This window comes from Nicotiana tomentosiformis, chromosome 11 (assembly GCF_000390325.3).
Source record: "Nicotiana tomentosiformis chromosome 11, ASM39032v3, whole genome shotgun sequence".
NCBI lineage: Eukaryota > Viridiplantae > Streptophyta > Magnoliopsida > Solanales > Solanaceae > Nicotiana > Nicotiana tomentosiformis.
In genome coordinates this window covers 46,018,007-46,038,283 of record NC_090822.1, presented here as the reverse complement: position 1 = coordinate 46,038,283, position 20,277 = coordinate 46,018,007, and the positions used below count along the sequence as shown (strand labels likewise).

At 39.1% G+C, this 20,277-nt stretch overlaps 1 protein-coding gene across 1 annotated transcript; it reads right to left on the bottom strand.

Moving 5' to 3' along the window:
• Window positions 1–19,315: 19,315 nt before the first annotated feature.
• Window positions 19,316–19,810, bottom strand: LOC138901374 (uncharacterized). The gene has a single exon (XM_070189131.1). It carries the CDS (start codon window positions 19,808–19,810, stop codon window positions 19,316–19,318), a length of 495 nt encoding a protein of 164 aa, XP_070045232.1.
• Window positions 19,811–20,277: the final 467 nt, after the last annotated feature.

Sequence of the window (20,277 nt, the reverse complement as noted above, 5' to 3'; positions counted from 1 at the left end):
TTTTTATTGCTTCGACTCTCATGCCACATGTCATCATAATATTGGTCCACACGGTGAGTTTATTTTTCACCAATACAATAGTCCCTCCCACTTTCTGAATATTCTCAACTTAGTATTCGGGAAGTGGAGAGTTTATTTATGGCAGGGATGTTTTGCCGCCTCTTTCCAAGATTATTATGATGCGCATCAGAAGTAAAGAGACTTATGTCTCTTCCATTTAATTTTGAGATGAGTATCTTATTATGATTGGCTCTACGGTTTGCATCGGTATTTTAGGCTCATACGGTTCTGTCAGTTTGATGTAATGGTGACAAGCGCAAAACACAATACAAAATTATTGCTCGCTAGTCAAAGATAGTATAGTTTAATTATCGTCTCCATATTGATTAGATTTAAATAGTGTTCGAGTAATCTTCAATTGATTACTATCCAGGAAAATTAACACTTGATTTGATGATTATCAACTATGATTTACTACTAAAAATTGAACACTTAACAATTGATCACAAAAGACAGTAGATGAGCAACAAAGAAATATCAATGAGAGAAATAAGGGTAATTGACTAGACAGGTGCAAGATAATTGACTTGCGATCCAATTCTTGAGTTAGTTCACTCTATAATACTGTTGATTCTCATGAATTCAACAGATAATTGGATTACACTTGAAGTTAATGTTCCTCTTTCGTTTAAATATTAATTTCAGTAATTAATCTAATTGAAGTATGGTAAACAATTGCAACGAATAAAATGATGGATATGGTCTAAAGGGAAACTTCTCACGAATATTTTCCTATTTTCTAATTCAATTAACAATTCAAGAGACTCTTTCGATTACCTATTTGAATCACGAATTTAAAGTAGAGCATAAGATGTAAAGAAATTCAATATAACGTTCCTCTTTTGATTAAGCAAAATAAAAAATAACTTTATAATACGAATTAAAACTACATTAATTAATTTCAACAATTATCAAGAATTGAATCCCTAATCAAGTTATCAAAACATCGTATCTGTCAATACCCTAATGGAAATTACTCCATAACAATGGAAAAAGTCGTCTCAATAAGGTTTAAAAATATAGAAAACATCAATGCTAGTGATTCGATATAAACTCCTGTATTGCACCGATCATTGGTTAAAATCTTGACGAATTCTTGTGTCTTCTTGCCTTAGTTGCTTCTCAAATCTTTCATAGGTCAAAGTCCCTTCAAAAATATATTTTTGGTGTATTTATACCCTGTAGGAACAGGCCCGGACGAAACTACCCTTTCCTAGCCAAAACAGGAAATAACTCTGAGAAATTTGTACGGGCGCACTGCGCCCCGTGCCGCACCATGCGGCGCGCTTGTGAGGATATTCAGAGAGGTCAAATCCGACAGGCAGCCCACTTTTACACAGTTGCGCTGCGTCGCGCCATGTGGCACCCCACGCGGCACGGCAATGTTGTTTTCTCCGAGTAAATCTTTTCGTCCGCTTTTTGACATCCAGACTTGGTCCTCGAACTCTAAACGTGATCCCGGCTTAATTTATTGGGCTTCTACTCAGACTTCAAAGTTTCAACTTGTTCGATTTAGCTCCAAATTAACTTTTTAACTTGGAATCACTTCCTGCAAGGCATAAACATGTAATAAGTATAATTCACTATCATTTAAGCTCAAATACACGTAATTAGAGTGCAATACTACGGCTAAAATACGGGTTTCTAGCCTACCATCAACACCCCACACTTAGACTATTGCTCGTCCTCGAGCAATCAAACTACACTTCACATATGGACGACCTTTTCATCAAACAACTTCTCTAACACATCAGCCCAAGAATTTTTAAAGCATACTAAACACCCTATCATAACATCCAAGCCTGAAAACTCGACTCAAAAGCACCACGTATTTTTTCACAACATGCTCACTTACTCTAACACAGAGGTCAGTGTCATTATCTTTCCTTCACAAGTCATATGCCCTCACACTAACAAAAAATAGAGTGTAGTTCCACACAAAATAAAATTTACGAACAAATAAGAATTCAAGATAGACAGAATTCACTCACTCTCAGAATCAAAATTAATGTGCTACCGAAGACCTATCATAGGCTTGTCCGTAGTATAATACTCTATCAATTGAGCTCATTCAGTCAAAGATCAAGTAGGACTTAATTTTGGTTGCAATGTGGGCTACGGGACGGGTAGGATACAATTTGGATAATATTGGCTACACCTCCCTGAGCACTTTAATACATACAATTCACAAATCCAAACCCCTCATTTATGTTGAACTAAACCCCAACCTTCACATCATATTGATACCAAACTCCCAATTTCTTTAAGTAGAGAAAAAGCAATATTTACCACTAGTAAGGAATAATTTTCTTTATAATATATACAAACACCAACATTTTTTTCTTTCTCTTTTTTTTTCCAATTCCCTACAAGTGGATCTCCCAATTATTTTTTCAAACAGTGTACCTTTCTCCTTTTCTATAGTTCTACTCAAAACCCCAACCATACCTCCACTTAGCTTTTAACAAGTTTAAAAATATATCAAGTGCTCAAGAGAGGTAAAACGGTTCAATCAGATAGTCAATTCAATCAAAGGGGTCAGGCTTGTAGTGTGGTTGCCAAAGAAAATAGGGTTACATGCTCAAAAGGGCTAACTAGGATATACAACAATTCGGCGGGTCACAGACATATAATTGGCTCAACAAAGAAATGCATATATCACTTTCTAGACTGAACAAGACTGCTATTTTCCTTTGCAAACACATAGGGCAAGTTCTAGACATCAACTAATATGCACAGAATATCAACACAAGCCTCACTCACACATTGGCACATAACTCACTTAGAATCGGATCTATCCCAGCTCTCTGGTCAAAACAATTAAGCAAAGTTACAATCAACCAATTTAAGGCACTTATCTAAGAGTTAAGAACTGAGCCTAGATGTCACAACTAAGGCACTCACCACTCTCAAAGAATATGCAGTCAAGGGAAATTGCTTCAAATTATCACTGTGACTCAAGATTCTTTATTCCTATAAAACTAAAAAACTAACTATACCCGATTCAAGTAAAACCCTTGGAAAAGAACTGCAACACAAAGAAAAATCAAGGGAAAATTATTACACAACCTAAGAAAGTAAAATAAAATATAATAAAATAAAAGACATATTTTTGGATTTTCAAAATTTTGGATTTTTTTTGTATTTTTCTCGTTCGACTTCAAATCCCTTAAGAATCAAGTCGACGAAATCCATCGTTCAGAAGAGTCGAAACTAAACAATTATGATTACTAACTATTACAAGACGATATAATTTAGAGTTATAATTACAGACCATATTGTCTAAGAAAGCAAGAAACAAATCAAACAAAGAAAATAGGCAAATAGAAAACAAACAAATACAACCAAATAGGAGCACCACACCCCCACACTTAAGAATTTGCATTATCCCCAATGCAAAACAATATAAACAAAAGTGAAAAGGTAACTCCCTGAGGCCCTTGGCCTACTCCTCATCAACACCCTCAAAGGTGCACAGGTAATCCTCATCATCGGAGGGAACAGAGTTTATGTCCTTATCTGGTGGCATCTGTGCTCCATCTTCCAAGCCCAACCACTACTGAGTGACCGCAGAGGGGAGGGGTGTAAGGCCCCGTTAAAATATTCTAATAATTTAAGATTTTAAAGTGCGCTAGCGGTATTTGGGAATAATGTTTTGAGTATTAAAGGAGACCTATGGGATAGAACCATATCATTTTGAAATGAAAATATATGTTTAAGGTGTGTTGGAACATATTAAGGAGGTTTGTGAGTGAGAATAATTTGTGTGGGATAAGTTGGATACATTAAGTGGTAAAGATATCTCAATTTGCACAACACCTTACTATAAGCGGGAATTACTCTTATAGGAAAATGATATTTTCCATGAATTTTGTCCCTAAAGCATGGCCCTTCGAGTCTTGTTTTGAAAGCATCAAATCATTTGTCATTTGGATATTTCTACAAGAAGTTATGATCAAATTACTAAAATGAGGTAGGTGGAACAAAAAACGTTTTGCTAATGGTTTAAGGCGTTATATCGTGCCTCGAGATCTCCACTTTTCGCTTCTGTACCCCAGATGACTATGGATGAGGGTAACATCGTGTAATCATGGTTTCATACTTTTATGAAAGTTTGGAAGTGAATTGGGGTCTACATCATAGCAAGGTATCAATAAAGGGTAAGTTGGAAAACAAGAAATATAGAAAGGATGCAACTGGGGAGCTCGTCTGAACTCGTGCGCCGCGCGGGTTTGAACGATCCATGACCCCCAGCCATTTCAATAAAACAACGAAGTATTGCCCCAACATGCAAACATGAACGAGAGCTCGTCCATGTCTGCGCGATGCACGAGATGGACAAGCTAGGCCTGAAGCCTTTATAAAGAGCATTTCGGTAGCTCACTTCCCCCACTCCTCTTGGCCGAATCTTGGAGCTCCTCTCCACTCTATCAAGACCCCCAACTCCCCCCATCTTCAATGTGAGTAATGTCTACTAATTTTGTATTTCATTCCATTAATTCCACCCTTATGGTATGGTGATTGGAAGCCATAAGTTCCCAATTTAAACACATAACCATTGTAGAGATTGAAAGGTGATTATTTGATGGAATTTTTGTTGGTTGGGTGTGGATGGATGGTCATGTATATGATGTTGGAAGTTATAAATTATTTAAGAATGATGGTGGGATAAACTGCTGGTAAATGGTAGTAGTTGGATGAACTAATTCTATGGTTAAGAGATGTAGAGATTCATGCCTACTAGGTGTTTGATAAAATGCCTAAGTGACTTGAATGCCATGAACCCCTTCCTAATGATGGTCCAATTTGACCATGTTTCTATAGATTGACATTGCCAAGGGTAGTGGAACATTGTAACAACTCTAACGAAAGCTTAATCGAGGTATGTTGGCTAAACTACTTTCTTAGAATTGAATTCCATGATGTTCTCGTAAGTTTCAAGTATGGTTGGCTCAAGTTCCTTATTCCTATGTTCCGAGTTATTCCTAATAAATTCGACTGTCCCGAGTAAGCAAAGTGTGGAGAATTATGTATTCAAAATGTGTTCTAAATATTCCTATCACATTATGTTATCATTCGGGAATGTGTCCAAGAATGATATGTGTATTAAAATATTATGGCTTTGAGTCGTGATTCAAAAGAAAGTCATGATGCCAAATTATGGGAGAAAAACTCGATGTGCTTAAGACTCTTAATTGCTCATATGTGTATCTAAAGTTTTGATTTGAAATGCCTTGTTATTGATAATCTCTAAAGATGCTGGAAAGTGAAAGAAGTGGGTTGAAGATGTAATGTGTGGCCACTGTGCCGATAATGAAAGTTATACATGTGGCCAATAGTGCCAAGAAAATGAAATGATGTTAGAAAGGTCAACAAATGAGCCTTGATTCAGCTGTTCCAAAATTACTTTAAAAGTAGATTTGCCTAAAAGCTTATGTCCTCAAGTTATGCCCCAATGTGGTTGTTTTAACTAATGCTATACTTTGTGAGTATTTTCAATGTGTTTTGCGTTCTTACATATTCGTGAGTGGAAATTGTGTACTGTCCTTTTTAGTATTTCAAGAATAAATGGTATGTTACTTGTTTATGATTTTAACTTGCGCATCGATTGCCAATCATTTTACTCCATTTCTTGGAAAGAAATCTATTGTGCTTAAATTTTTCATTTCTAATGAACTTAAAGTTTTTATTTCAGAAATATTATATATGTTGATATTTATGATGACGATCCATGAAAGGAAAGAAATGACTGTGTGGAATGTGAAATACGACCACTGTGCGATGAATGATGAATCATATGTATGGCCAAGAGAGCCAATGAAATAATGATGTTGTAAGTAGCTGAAAGTACCAATGAATATATATACGGTATGAAAGGTTATGAGGTAAAATGCAATTTGTACTTCTGTTTCCTTTGTATGCAAATCAAAAATGTTTTTGGGAGTATCGATAGTCACCGAAAAAGGGTAGGTTGAAATAACTTAACCCTGAAACTACACGTGCCGGTGCATTAGTGGATTGTGATTATTCCCCTTATTTGGGATGAGATTGATGTGATAAAATTATTCCCCTTATTTGGGATGAGATTGATGTGATAAAATTATTTCTCTTAATTGGGATGAGATGATTGATAGAAAAGGATGATGTCGATCCACACGACATTGTGGTGAGATGGACTAGCCGATCGGGACGTGATCGGACGTCATGCCGCATACATGGTGGTGATTGTGCTAGAAATTATAATTGAAATTGTGAATGAGATTGTGACTGTGGTTGATGTATCGGATGAGAGGGCCTAGCCGATCGGGTCGTGATCGGACTCCGTGCTAAAAGTACGGTGGTTTTGTGAATAGTGGTATATCGGTGCTAAAGATCTCCCAACCAAAAATACAAAATATTATTTTCGTATTTTGGAAATTGTTATGTTTTAACTTGGAATTTGGATATCATTGATTGTTGATTGTTGTTTCCATGGTTTTCCCTTTCTTATGTTGGCATTCTATTTTGAAAGAGGACAGTTAGGTTTACATACTAGTACTATTCCATATGTACTAATGTCCCTTTTGCCGGGGGCACTGCATCTTCAATGGATGCAGGTGGTTTATCAGTGGGCAGCTTTGGTCCTCGTTAGCAGTCACTCTCTATTCAGTAGGTTTTGGTGACCCCGACTCTATTCCGAGTCTAATGTCATTTGAGTTGTGCATTATTTTTTGAGGTATAGCCAAGGCCTTGTTGCCGGCACTTCCGTACTACTCTTCAGTTGTACTTAAAGGCTCTGTAGACAAGTTGTGGGTGGTGTTTGATGTTGGGTAATGAACTAGAAGTGTTGGTATGTGGCAAACATGTTTTTCATCATATCTATAAACTTGTAATATTTTGGAAGTCGTAAATGAATCTCCTTGATTAATGGAAAAGAATGGGAGCACTTGACTTCTCTCATGTATATTTCTAGCGACTGATTCTTATATTGTTAATGGGCAAGGTTGGGTAGAAGGCATCTAGCAGACTTGCTTGACCGCGCTATCTCGGTTGAGCGCCGGTCGCGCTCCCCGAGTTCGGGGAGTGACAAACTTGGTATTAGAACTTAAGGTTTTAAAGTGTCTTATGATGTCTTGGAGCCGTGTCTAGTAGAGTCCTTCTTATCAGTGTGTTATCGACCACATCTATAATGAGGAGGTTACTTGGACTTTCACACTTCTTTGGTACTCCAGATCGTGCTATAGAGCTCAAGATAGGAAGCTAATTCCCTCGGCATATCTCATTTTCCATATGAGTAACCTACGGGTTCGAGGCAGCGATGAGGTATTGAAAGAACCAGTTGCTAGGGGAAGTGTCCTTGTTCCTATTAATGTTATCGCGCCACCGGAATATGTGGTGAGAGCACCTAAGAAATGAAAGAGTATTATTGGCATCAATAAGCCGGAATGTTTGATATGAAAGAAGACTCACTCGGGTTTATGTTGGATGATTCTTGAAATATGTTATGGTTGTGGAAAGAGGGGGCACAAGAAGAAAAAAATGCCCTTAGGTTAGGTAAACCCATCCCGGTCTGCCCGATATGCGGGTGAGAACATTTTGCGTCGTGTTGTGAGTATGCTCAGGAGCGTGTTAGGGGTGGTAGATTTGGGAAATTCCAAAAGCCCATACAGCGAGCTGGTGCAGAGATTATTAATCCCTTCAAAGGGTCCTGGAGGAAGGACATGGGGAATGCTTATGATGTATGCAAAAAAGGTAAAAGTCAGGTCAGTAGGGTAGGTTAGTTTAACGGACCTCATCCCCGTTGCGTGAACTGTAGTAGATATCATTTGAGGGTATGTCACTATGGTACCAATGTGTGTTATGGATGTGGAGTCGAGGGGCATCAGTTAAGGCACTGCCCCGTCAACCTAAAGTCACCAAGTAAGTCACTCCTTGTTACATCATTCTGAACACCGCATAATTTTCCTTGGCATATATGTACATCTGTATTGAAGAGCCTTCATAAACACGGTCTTAACAAGATGCTGAATCACAAAACATTGCATGTACTTACTTTCTAAACGAGACGCATTATTCGTGAAGCCACTCTATCACAAATTCTCTTATTTACAACCTCTTGAGGAATTGAGTTCTATAATTATTTCCTTGAATTGAGTTATAACCCTAGGCTATAACTTCCCACTTGCTTCCCTAAATTCAAAATAAGGGACTATACCTGATGAATTTCTTATAGAACCTTTGATTCAAATGGATAACATCTGCACACTTGTGTTTGTATATGCACCGTCATAAAGTTTACCTATGTGGTATCAAATCCAATGTAAAACAACCTAGTGTTGAGATCCTTCTTGAGCCACTCTTTCTCTCTCCGGTGTATGTGGCTCTTATGGTTTGAACAGTCACTATACTCCTTTGTGAATATTATCATAAACCCTTCTCACTTTCTAGCAACATGAGAGCATGTCTCAACGCCTATCATATGTGTACATGTCAATTGAAATGGTCACTTGTCTATATAAAGTTTCTCGAAAATTTGAGATTTTCACAAATTTGTCACAGGAAGATCTTTTTGTTTGCCCATCTCAGTATGACTTTCATGTCCACCTAGATCATGCCTCAGTGAGTAACTCACTTTGTTCTTAGTATTGTAGTTGCCCATGAAGTAGCCTAGTATTGCAGCTTGAGAGTTTTTATGGCAAAAACATGTCTAGCTCATAGCAAAGTGTTCATTCTCTCTAACCAATATATGATTTCATCCCAACATTAAGATGTCCTAGCTACATGGTTTCACTTATGTGTGGTTGAAAGTTACGAAGCCTTACCGCAACTTTTTTGTCCCCACTTCAGGTGGATGTTTCAGATTCTGGCACATATGATGAGCATATTGATTTGAAAGACAAGTTTTCCGTATCTCTAGTCCTCTCATATAGGATCAACTATCGTGAAGGGTTAAGCTGTCAGAATGATAATAATCTCACAAGTGTTCAACCTCCTTTTCAACCTCGTGGGCTTGTGGCATAGATTTCTTGTGTCAAATACTGTTAAGAGCGTAACGTAACTTCATGTATTTTGAAACCCCGTTGTTTCTCTTTGTATTAAATCTATTGGGGTTGAAGGTTCAAACATGTCAAAGAAGAAGCATCATTCAATGATCAAACATATCGGGTAGGAGACTTTATGGTCATATTCAGGCTAGCACATCTTAGAATAATTGTTGAAGGCTGCCAAAGGTTTAGTTTGGGTGTTTGACGTAGAGATTTAGAGTTGAAGGAAGTAAACGGGATATTCTCAAAATTTTCTCCATGAAGATATTAGGTGAATTGTGAAGGAAGGTAAAGTGGGTGTAGTCACATTAGGCCTTATGGAATCTTGAAGGAAATAGATCAAACTAAGAGTATGATGTTTCCCCATCATTGTCCTCCATGTACCCGGTGTTTCATGTGTCTATGTCTAAGAAGTTAGTTGGAAATCCTTTGTCAGTCGCTCCAGTGGAAACTATGGAAGGTGAAGTTAATGGGTAATTGGCTTATGAGGGGTATCTAATTGTCATCCTTGTTAGATAAGTCCGGAAGTTGGGATCGCCTCCGTTAAAGTGCTACGGCGAAGTCTATGAGTCGAGGAGGTTACCTCGAAGGCCAAGGATGTTGTGGAAAGAAAATATTCCCACTTGTTTATATAACCTAATGGTTGTGGTTAAAAAAGAACTTCCTATGTATTATGATTTAAACATGTACATCTTATGTTGAGCTACCACTTTTTGGTGATGTAATGCTTGTAATGCTGAGATTGGTGTTATTTGTATGTTGTGATATTTCATTAGGTTGTGGATGTGTTGTTAAGAGTGGTTTCTGGGGCTCTCTGACAGGTGGATAGGTCCAAATACAGGGGAGAAAAAGGAAAAAAATAAGGAACGATCATGGCTGGGCGGTAACTATGGTTCCTTAGGTCTTTTTTGATAGTCCGGAAAAATTTTAGGCGATAGGGGTCCTGAGACCCGGGACCACTTGTAAGGCGTGGGTATAGCACACGAAAATATGGGAATCGGGCGGAATTCTAGTTGTTTGGCCGAAAAATGCACAAAATGAGAAACGATCATGGCGGGAAGGTGACTATGGTTCCTTAGGTCTTATTTGATGGCCCAAAAACTTTTTAGGTGATCCGAGTGCGGGGGGCACGGCCCACTCGGAAGGCGTGGGCTATAGCACACTCTATCGAAATTTCTGGAAATTTGGGGAGTTAGCCAAAGTTTGGAGCTTTTGGTGTGTGGATGAAGATTTAAGTCACATTGGGTGTCTATGGCGGATTCTAACCCTCATTCGAGGACGAATGATCCTAAGCGAGAGAGAATGTAAGGCCCCGTTAAAATTTCCTAATGATTTAAGATTTTAAAGTGAGCCAACGGTATTTGGGAATAACGTTTCGAGTATTAAAGGAGACCTATGGGATAGAACCACATCATTTTTAATTAAAAATATTTGTTTAAGGTGTGTTGGAACAAATTAAGGAGGTTTGTGAGTGGGAAGAATTTGTGTGGGACAAGTTGGATATATTAAGTGGAAAGGATGTCTCAATTTGCACAACATCTTATTATAACTAGGAATTACTCTTATAGCAAAAGGATATTTTCCATGAATTTTTTCCCTGAAGCATAGCCCTTCGAGTCTAGTTTCGAAAGCGTCAAACCATTTGTCATTTGGATATTTCTACAAGAAGTTATGATCAAATTACTAAAATGAGGCAGCTGGAACAAAGAAAGTTTTGCTAAGGGTTTAAGGCGCTATATCATGCCTCGAGATCTCTACTTTTCGCTTGTGTACCCTAGATGTCTATGGATGAGGGTAACATCGTGTAATCATGGTTTCATACTTATATGAAAGTTTGGAAGTGAATTGGGGTCTACATCATAGCAAGGTATCAATGGAGGGTAAGTTGGAAAACAAGAAATATAGAAAGGATACAACTAGGCAGCTCATTTGAACTCGTACGCCGCGCGGGTTTGAACGATCCATGACCCCCAACAATTTCAATAAAACAATGAAGTATTGCCCCAGCACGCAAACTTGAACGAGAGCTCGTCCATGTCCGCGCGACGCACGAGGATAGACAAGCTAGGCCTGAAGCCTTTATAAAGAGCATTTCGGTAGCTCACTTCCCCCACTCCTCTTGGCTGATTCTTGGAGCTCCTCTCCACTCTATCAAGACCCCTAACTCCCCCCCATCTTTAATGTGAGTAATCCCGACTAATGTTTTGTTTCATTCCATCAATTCCACCCTAAAACTAACTCAATCCTCCATAAAATAAATAGCTCTTCAAGAACTTTCTTCAATTACTCAAATGAGGGTTTTGCAACATTTCTTCCAAAAGGTAATCATACACACTTAGACTTACACGTATGAAATATTATGGGAATATGAGTATGAATTAAGTATTGGAACTTATGGTATGGTGATTAGAAGCCATAAGTTCCCAATTTAAATACATAACCATTGTAGAGATTGAAAGGTGATTATTTGATGGAAGTTTTGTTGGTTGGGTGTGGATGTATGATCATGTATATGATGTTGGAAGTTATGAATTTTTTAATAATGATGGTGGGATAAATTGCCGGTAAATGATAGTAGTTGGATGAACTAATTCTATGGTTAGGAGATGTAGAGATTCATGCCTACTAGTGTTTGATAAAATCCCTAAGTGAGCTAGATGCTATGAAACCCTTCCTAATGATGGTCCAATTTGACCATGTTTCTATAGATTGACATTGCCAAGGGTAGTGGAACATTGTAACAACTCTAACGAAAGCTCAATCGAGGTATGTTGACTAAACTAATCTCTTAGAATTGAATTTCATGATGTTCCAGTAAGTTTCAAGTATGGTTGGCTCAAGTTCTTTATTCCCATGTTCCGATTTGTTCCCAATAAATTTGATTGTCCCGAGTAAGCAAAGTGTCGAGAATTATGTATTCAAAATGTATTCCAAATGTTCCTATCACATTATGTTATCCTTCGGGAATGTGTCCAAGAATGATATGTGTATTAAAATATTATGACTTTGAGTCGTGTTTCAAATGAAAGTTATGATGCCAAATTATGGGAGAAAAACTCGATGTGCTTAAGACTCTTAATTGATCCTATGTGTACCTAAAGTCTTGATTTAAAATGCCTTATTGTTGATAATCTATAAAGATGCTGGAAAGTGAAAGAAATGGGTTGAAGATGTAATGTGTGGCCACCGTGCCGATAATGAAAGTTATACTTATGTCCAGTGGTGCCAAGAAAATGAAATGATGTGAGAAAGGTCAAGAAATAAGCCTTGATTCAACTGTTCCAAAATTATTTGAAAAGTAGATTTACCTAAAAGCTTATGTCCTCAAGTCATGCCCTAATGTGGATGTTTTAACTAATGCTATGCTTTGTGAGTATTTTCAATGTGTTTTGCGTTCTTATATATTCGTGAGTAGAAATTGTGTATTGTCCTTTTTGGGGAAAAGTATTTCAAGAATAAATGGTGTCTTACTTGTTTATGATTTTAACTTGCGCATCGATTGCCAATCATTTTACTCCATTTCTTGGAAAGAAATCTATTGTGCTTAAATTTTTCATTTCTAATGAACTTAAAGTTTTTATTTCCGGAATATTATATATGTTGATATTTATGATGACGATCCATGAAAGGAAACAAATGAAAGTGTGGAATATGAAATATGAACATCGTGCCATGAATGATGAATCATATGTATGGCCAAGAGAGCCAATGAAATAATGATGTTGTAAGTAGATAAAAGTACCAATGAAGCTATATACGGTATGAAAGGTTATGAGGTAAAATGCAATTTGTACTTCTGTTTCCTTTATATGCAAATCAAAAGTGTTTTTGGAGTATCGATAGTCACCGAGGAAGGGTAGGTTGAAATAATCTAAGCCTGAGACTACACGTGCCGGTGTAGGAGTAGATTGTGATTATTCCCCTTATTTGGGATGAGATTGATGTGATAAAATTATTTCCCTTAATTGGGATGAGATGATTGATAAAAAATGATGATGGCGATCCACACGGCATTGTGGTGAGATATCCTTGCCGATCGGGTTGTGATCGGATGCCATGCCGCACACATGGTGGTGATTGTGCTGGAAATTGTAATTGAAATTATGATCGAGATTGTGACTGTGGTTGATGTCTCGGATGAGACGGCCTAGACGATCGGGTCGTGATCGGACTCCATTCTAAAAGTACGGTGATATTGTGAACAGTGGTATATCAGTGCTAAAGATCTCCCAACCAAAAATATAAAATATTATCTTCGTAATTTTGAAATTGTTATGTTTTTTATCTTGGAATTTGGATATCATTGATTGTTGATTGATGTTTCCATGGTTTTCCTTTTCTTACATTGGCATTCTATTTTAAAAGAGGACAGTTAGGTTTACATATTAGTACTATTCTATTTGTACTAACGTCCCTTTTGCCGGGGACGCTGCATCTTCAATGGATGCAGGTGGTTCATCAACTGGAAGCTTTGGTCCTCGTTAGAAGTCACTCTCTATTCAGCATATTTTGGTAAGCCCTACTCTATTCCAGGCCTAATGTCATTTGAGTTGTACATTGTATTTGGAGGTATAGCCGGGTCCTTATTGCCGGCACTTCCATACTACTCTTCGATTGTACTTAGAGGCTCCGTAAACAGGTTGTGGGTGGGGTTTGATGTTGAGTAATGAACTAGAAGTGTTGGTATGTGGAAAATATGTTTTTCATCATATCTATAAACTTGTAATATTTTGGAAGTCGTAAATGAATCTCCTTGATTAATGGAAAAGAATGGGAGCACTTGACTTCTCTCATGTATATTTCTGGCGACTGATTCTTATATTGTTAATGGGAAAGGTTGGGTAGAAGGCATCTAGCAGGCTTGCTTGACCGGGTTATCTCGGTTTAGCGCCAGTCGCGCTCCCCGAGTTCGGGGGTATGACAAACTTGGCATCAGAGCCTAAGGTTTTAAAGTGTCCTAGGATATCTCGGAGCCATGTCTTGTAGAGTCCTTCTTATCAGTGTGTTGTTGACCACATCTATAATGAGGAGGATATTTGGACATTTAAGAATTTCACACTTCTTTGGTACTCCAGATCGTGCGATAGAGCTCAAGATAGGAAGCTAATTTCCTCGTCATGTCTCATTTTCCATACGAGTAACCTACGAGTTTGAGGCAGCGAGGAGGTATTGAAAGAACCAGTTGCTAGGGGTTAATGGGCAAGGTTGGGTAGAAGGCATCTAGTAGGCTTACTTGACCAGGTTATCTCAGGTGAGCGTCGGTCGCACTCCCCGAGTTCTGGGCGTGACAGGGGGTCCTTCTGTAGCTCTGCCAAGTCAGTCTTCCCCGGAGTAGCACGAAGGCATATCAGCAAATAACAGCTGCAGTGTCTCTTCGACACGAAGTAATCTCTGATCCACAAGAACAACAATAAAAGGGGGATCTATCACAGTTGTGACATGAAAGGCCTTAGGAGGCCGCAACACCGAAATCGTTCGATCATAATGGAACTCCTCCTCCACATGGTGCGTTCACAGAAGCCGAGTGATCATGCTCGGGAAATACAGGCGGCGAGCCCCAAGTGGTCATACTCGAGCCATGTGCTCAAGCATAATCTTGAAACAATCGAACATCATCCGAGTCAAGATGGCATAAATGAGACACACCTTCAACCTGAAGACATCGGTGTCGTTCTGGGTAGGCATGATCTTTGCATTAATCAACCAGAGAATGACTCTAGTGGGACACTGTAAATTGCTCTTCTTCATGTCTTTGTGGAACTCTCTCGCGTCCATGTGGTAAGAGAATCAGCGCCACACAGCTGGCGCCTAATATTAGGATAGGGGGTCGACGCAGTAAGCTCTGGAACAACTTATGAGAGTGCTCTGTGAACCCCATAATTTGATTTATCACCTGTAAGGAAAAGAGGATCATCTTGCCTCTCACCTGCACCTCATACACCGCATCCAAACTGGCCTCGGGCTGTCAGTTGGCATAAAACTCGTTTAACATGTTCACGTTCACCGACTCATTGGAATGGAACAAGATTTCAAAACCCAGGTATCTAATGTTGTTGTATATCCCCGAGTACTTCCTAGCTAGCTTGCAGTCATCAATACCAACTTCCCGGTTGGGGCTCACCGTATGCACAAAGGTCCTGTACCAATTTCTAGCATGAGCTGGCACAACCCGAATGTCATACTTGCAGCCCGGTACTGCATCCGCATCTGGATCGATGCGCTCCACTTCCTCCTCTACTGGGGCGGGGGGAGGTACCCGCCTACCTCCTCTACGACTACTAGAGGCAACATGATGCAAAGTTGAAGGTACTGCAGTCATATCATGAATCCATGGCCTTCTTAAAATCATATTGTAAGCCATGTCTGCATCCATCACTTAGAATTGGTATCTTTCACTACTCTTTCGGCAAATGTGGACAACGTAATTTCTCCCTTAGTTATGACACTTGAATTGTCTAACCTAGACAAAGACCGAGCCTTGGGTATTACACAATCAATTGTTTGCATTTTGTTGGCCACTCGTAGTAATATAATATTCAGTGAGCTACCTGGATCAATTAAAACTCCTTTGGCATTAGTGTCATGAAAAAGTAAAGAATTTATCAGTGCATCATTGTGAGGGATGAACAAGCCATCTGCATCCTCATCGTCGAATGCTATTCTCTCTCCCTCTAAAACTTACAGAATTAGCTTCCCATGAGTCCCCCGATTATTATGTTCACCGTCCTCTTTGGTGATGGGGGCTTCAGTGGCTCTTCCATGTTCTTCATATAAGACTGCTTACCTTTCTCACTAAATAGATCATTGAGATAACCTGTTTTCAATAAATAATTAACCTCTGCTTGTAGGAGCTGGCAATCTGTCGTTCGTGCCCGTGATCATTATGAAATTTACAACAAAATTCTTGACTTCTTTTTGCTAAGATCTGATCTCAATTCTTTGGGCCACCGTACCTTATCTCCCATGTCTTTTAACACTGCTACTAATTTGGAAGTACTTACATTGAAGTTGTAACCACCTATTTTTGATTGAGAATTTAGGTCGTTGTTCCTTGTCATATCTCGTTCCTTCCCGAATCGAGAAGAGGAACCTACTTCTTTCTATCGTGATCTTTGATCAAACCGTACATGTTCCGGTTTCAGCATAAGATCTAGCCTTACTGGTCCCATGTAAGGCTCCTACCTATTTTTTTCGGTCCTTTGTTCTGGTCTGATCGTGTAGATCCGAACCTATCCTCCACCTTTGGTTGGAATACCGTACCTTCTTCAATTCAAAGTTTTGTGTTGTACCTGTTGTAAGTAGTTGCTGGGATTTCTCGCAGACTCTCCTTCAATCTTCTCGTGGATTCTAAGCTTCTCTCATTCTGGTATTGCTGTCCAATATTAGGTACGCGAGGTAACAACATCCTTTCTCGCTGGAAGCGATCCACGAATTCTCTGAGCAATTATGTACTTTCTTGTTTTGCCTTGAAGATATCTTTCATTATTTTTCTACTTACTGAGCTTCCAAATGTGCTCTAATAAATGAATCTACAAGATCAGCAAAATAGTCAATTGAATTTTAAAGTAAAAGAAAATACCACGTAGTGCATCCTTTGTAAGAGTTTTGTCACATTCCAAAATCCCACCTTTAGGATCGTGATGGCACCTAGTCTCTAAGACTAGGTAAGCCTAGCACATGATGAGATTAACAGAATAAAACAACTTAGCTATTAAATAAAACTGATAAATGACATAACATAGTCGAAAATGATCAACAGTCATACATCCCAAAACTGGTAGTATAGAGTCATAAGCTCTACTAAGAATAAACTAGAAATCTCGAAATACAACGTTGTTTTGGAATACAAATAACAGTAGTAAGGAAAAACAATTAAAGGTGAATCCGAGGCCTGCGAGTGAGAACAACAGGTATACCTTGAAGTCTCCACAATATCTAGGTCAATTCACTAGCGACCGACCCGATCCGAGGTATTTGGATCTGCACAAGGAAATATGCAGAAAGTTGTATAAGTACACCACAATCGGTACCCAGTAAGTATCAAGACTAACCTCGGTGGAGTAGTGACGAGGTTCAAGTCAAGGCACCCACTAGACAATAATTTGCACAGAATATCAACATAAAACTAACACGGAAAGCAAACAAGGTAAACAACAACAAAGAAAAGAGCATGTGATAATAAGATACAGAGTGAAAACAGTTAAGGAAAACAATGACATTTTCAAATCATCAAACTGTTCCAACATGGGAATAACACAAGAATCACCCTGAAGCACCACATAACATAATTGCAAATCACCCTTATGATGTCGCGTGAGCTTCACATTTAAAACATTTTCCCTAAATAGCTTAACACGCATAAGCCCTCTTATCTCGCCGCGTGTGCATCACAATGAAGTATTTTCCCTTACAAGCAAGACGCGTATAAGCCCCCTTATCTCGCCGCATGTGCTTCAATATACACACCACCCTTATGTTGCCCCATGAGCATCGCATTCACAACACAACAATCAACTAGCACCACATGTGCACACATGCACAACATCACCCAATCAACAATACCAAATCCACAACAATACATAGCCCACGACTCAATAACAATAGGTACAAGAATAACAACGATAACACAAGGGTACGAGGAATGAACAACAATGAAAGTGCTTCATGTAACAAACAAACTCAAATTCGAGGCATATTAATAGCCTAAGGTCTAATCCGGCCAATTACCACACACACGACCGTGTACACACTCTTCACCTTATGTATATGTCGTTCCACATAATACAATTAATGCAATTAGACTAAATTCTAAGAGGAAGTTCCCCCCCATAAAGTTAGGCAAGATACTTACCTTAGTTAGGCCAATTAAATACTCTAAAAATACTTTTCCCTTATAATTTACCTCCGCTCGGCTCAAATTTAACCAAAAATAACTTAATATCATCACACAATGCAAGAGAAGCCAATTTCGATTAATAAAGTTAAGATCTTTACACAATTCCCTAAAAGTAAAAAAACGGTCAACCCTGGGCTCACCCAGTCAAAACCCGAGCCGAAGGGTAGATCTCGACTACCCATAACCCCATGAGTCCATATATGTGTTTGATTTTTAAATCTGAGTCCAATTCGTCTCTTAAATCTCAATTTTTTATTTTTTAAAATATAGTCAAAAATCCCCAAAATTTCTCTTCAAATATCATGATCTAGATGTTAAAAATTCATAAATAATCATGTTGTGTAATCAAAAGTGAATCAAAATCACTTACCCAATAGCTTTGCATGAAAATCTCCTCCTCAAAATCGCTCCCCCTTTCCCCTTCGCAATTGCGAACTGGTGCTCGCAATTGCGATAACTGTAGCACCAGCACACCACCAACCTGAAACAAGTCCAAACCAATTTGAAACACGTCCGAAACTCACCCAAGCCCCCGGGGATCCACATCAAACATTCACCCAAACTCGCTCGTGCGCTCAAATTACAAAAATAACATCCGAAACCACGAATCGGACACCAAAACACATGAAAATCACCATGAAACTCAAGAATCGCTAAAATCACAACCAAGTGTCTGATTCCTACCAAACCAACTCGGAATGACACCAAACTTTGCAAACTAGTTCCAAATGACAAAACAGACCTATTCCAAGTCCCGAAACCCAAATCCAAACCGGATATCCATAAAGTCAAACAATGGTCAAACATAGGAAATTTCTAAACCTTCAAATTGTCAACTTCTGGCAAAAAGAGTCAATTCAACCTAGGAACCTCCGAATAAAATTACGAGCATATGCCTAAGTCAAAAATCACCCTACGAACCTATTGGGACCATCAAAATACCGTTACGAGGTCATTTTTACAAAACTCAAACTTTGGTCAATATTTTCAACTTAAGCTTCCGAACTAAGAACCAATTGTTCAAAATCAATCCAAAATCTCCCCGAAACCAAACCAACCATCCCCGTAAGTCATAAAACCATAAATGCATATATGAGAAGCTTCAAAAAGGGAAACAAGACTCAAATACACAAAACAACCGGTCGGATCGTTACATTCTCTCCCTCTTAAATGAATGTTCGTCCTCGAACGAGTATAGAAACATACTTGAAGTGCCAAAAAGATGAGGATAACGGCTCCGCATATCAAGATCGGTCTCCCAAGTCATCTTCTCGACCGGTTGACCTATCCACTGAACCTTCACCAATGCAATATTCTTCGACCTCAGCTTCTGAACCTACCTATCCGAGATAGCCACCAGCTCCTCAATATAAGTCAAATCCTTGTCCAATTGCATTGAGCTGAAATCTAAAACATGAGACGGATCGCCATAGTACTTTCGGAGCATGGAAACATAAAATACCAGGTGAACTCTCGATAAGCTGGGTGGTAATGCAAGTTGGTAGGCCACCTTACTAACTCTCTCAAGAATCTCAAACGGACCAATATACCGAGGGATCAACTTGCCCTTCTTCCCGAAACTCATGATACCCTTCATGGGTGAAACTCTGAACAGAACCCTCTCCCCCACCATAAATGCCACATCACGAGCCTTCCAATCAGCATAACTTTTGTGCCTGGACCGCGCTTTACGAAGCCGATCCTGAATCAACTTCACCTTCTCCAAAGCATCTCGAATCAATTCAGTGCCTAACAACTGAGCCTCCCCAGACTCAAACCAACTAATCAGAGATCGACATTGCTTCCCATATAAGGCCTTATATGGATCCATCTGGATGCTCGACTGATAGAAGTTGTTATAAGAGAACTTTGCTAGCGGTAGAAACTGGTCCTATGGACCCCCGAATCAATAACACTGACACGTAACATGTCTTCCAAAATCTGAATAGTGCGCTCGGAATGCTCGTCCATCTGTGGATGAAATACTGTACTCAGCTTGACCTGTGTTCCCAACGCACGCTGCACGTCTCTCTAAAAATGCGATATGAACTATAAGCCCCGATCAGAGATAATAGACACCGACACGCCATGAAGGCGAACTATCTCACGAAGATAAATTCAAGCTAGCTACTATGAAGAGTATGTCACGCCCCAACCTCGGGGAGCGCGACCGGCGCTCAACCGAGTGAACCCGGTCGAGCAAGCCTATTAAACCTTTCCTACCCGACTCATTCATAATCCAAAAAGGGATCGCATCACTATTTGTAAAATAGGGGAGAGATCAGTTATATAAATATA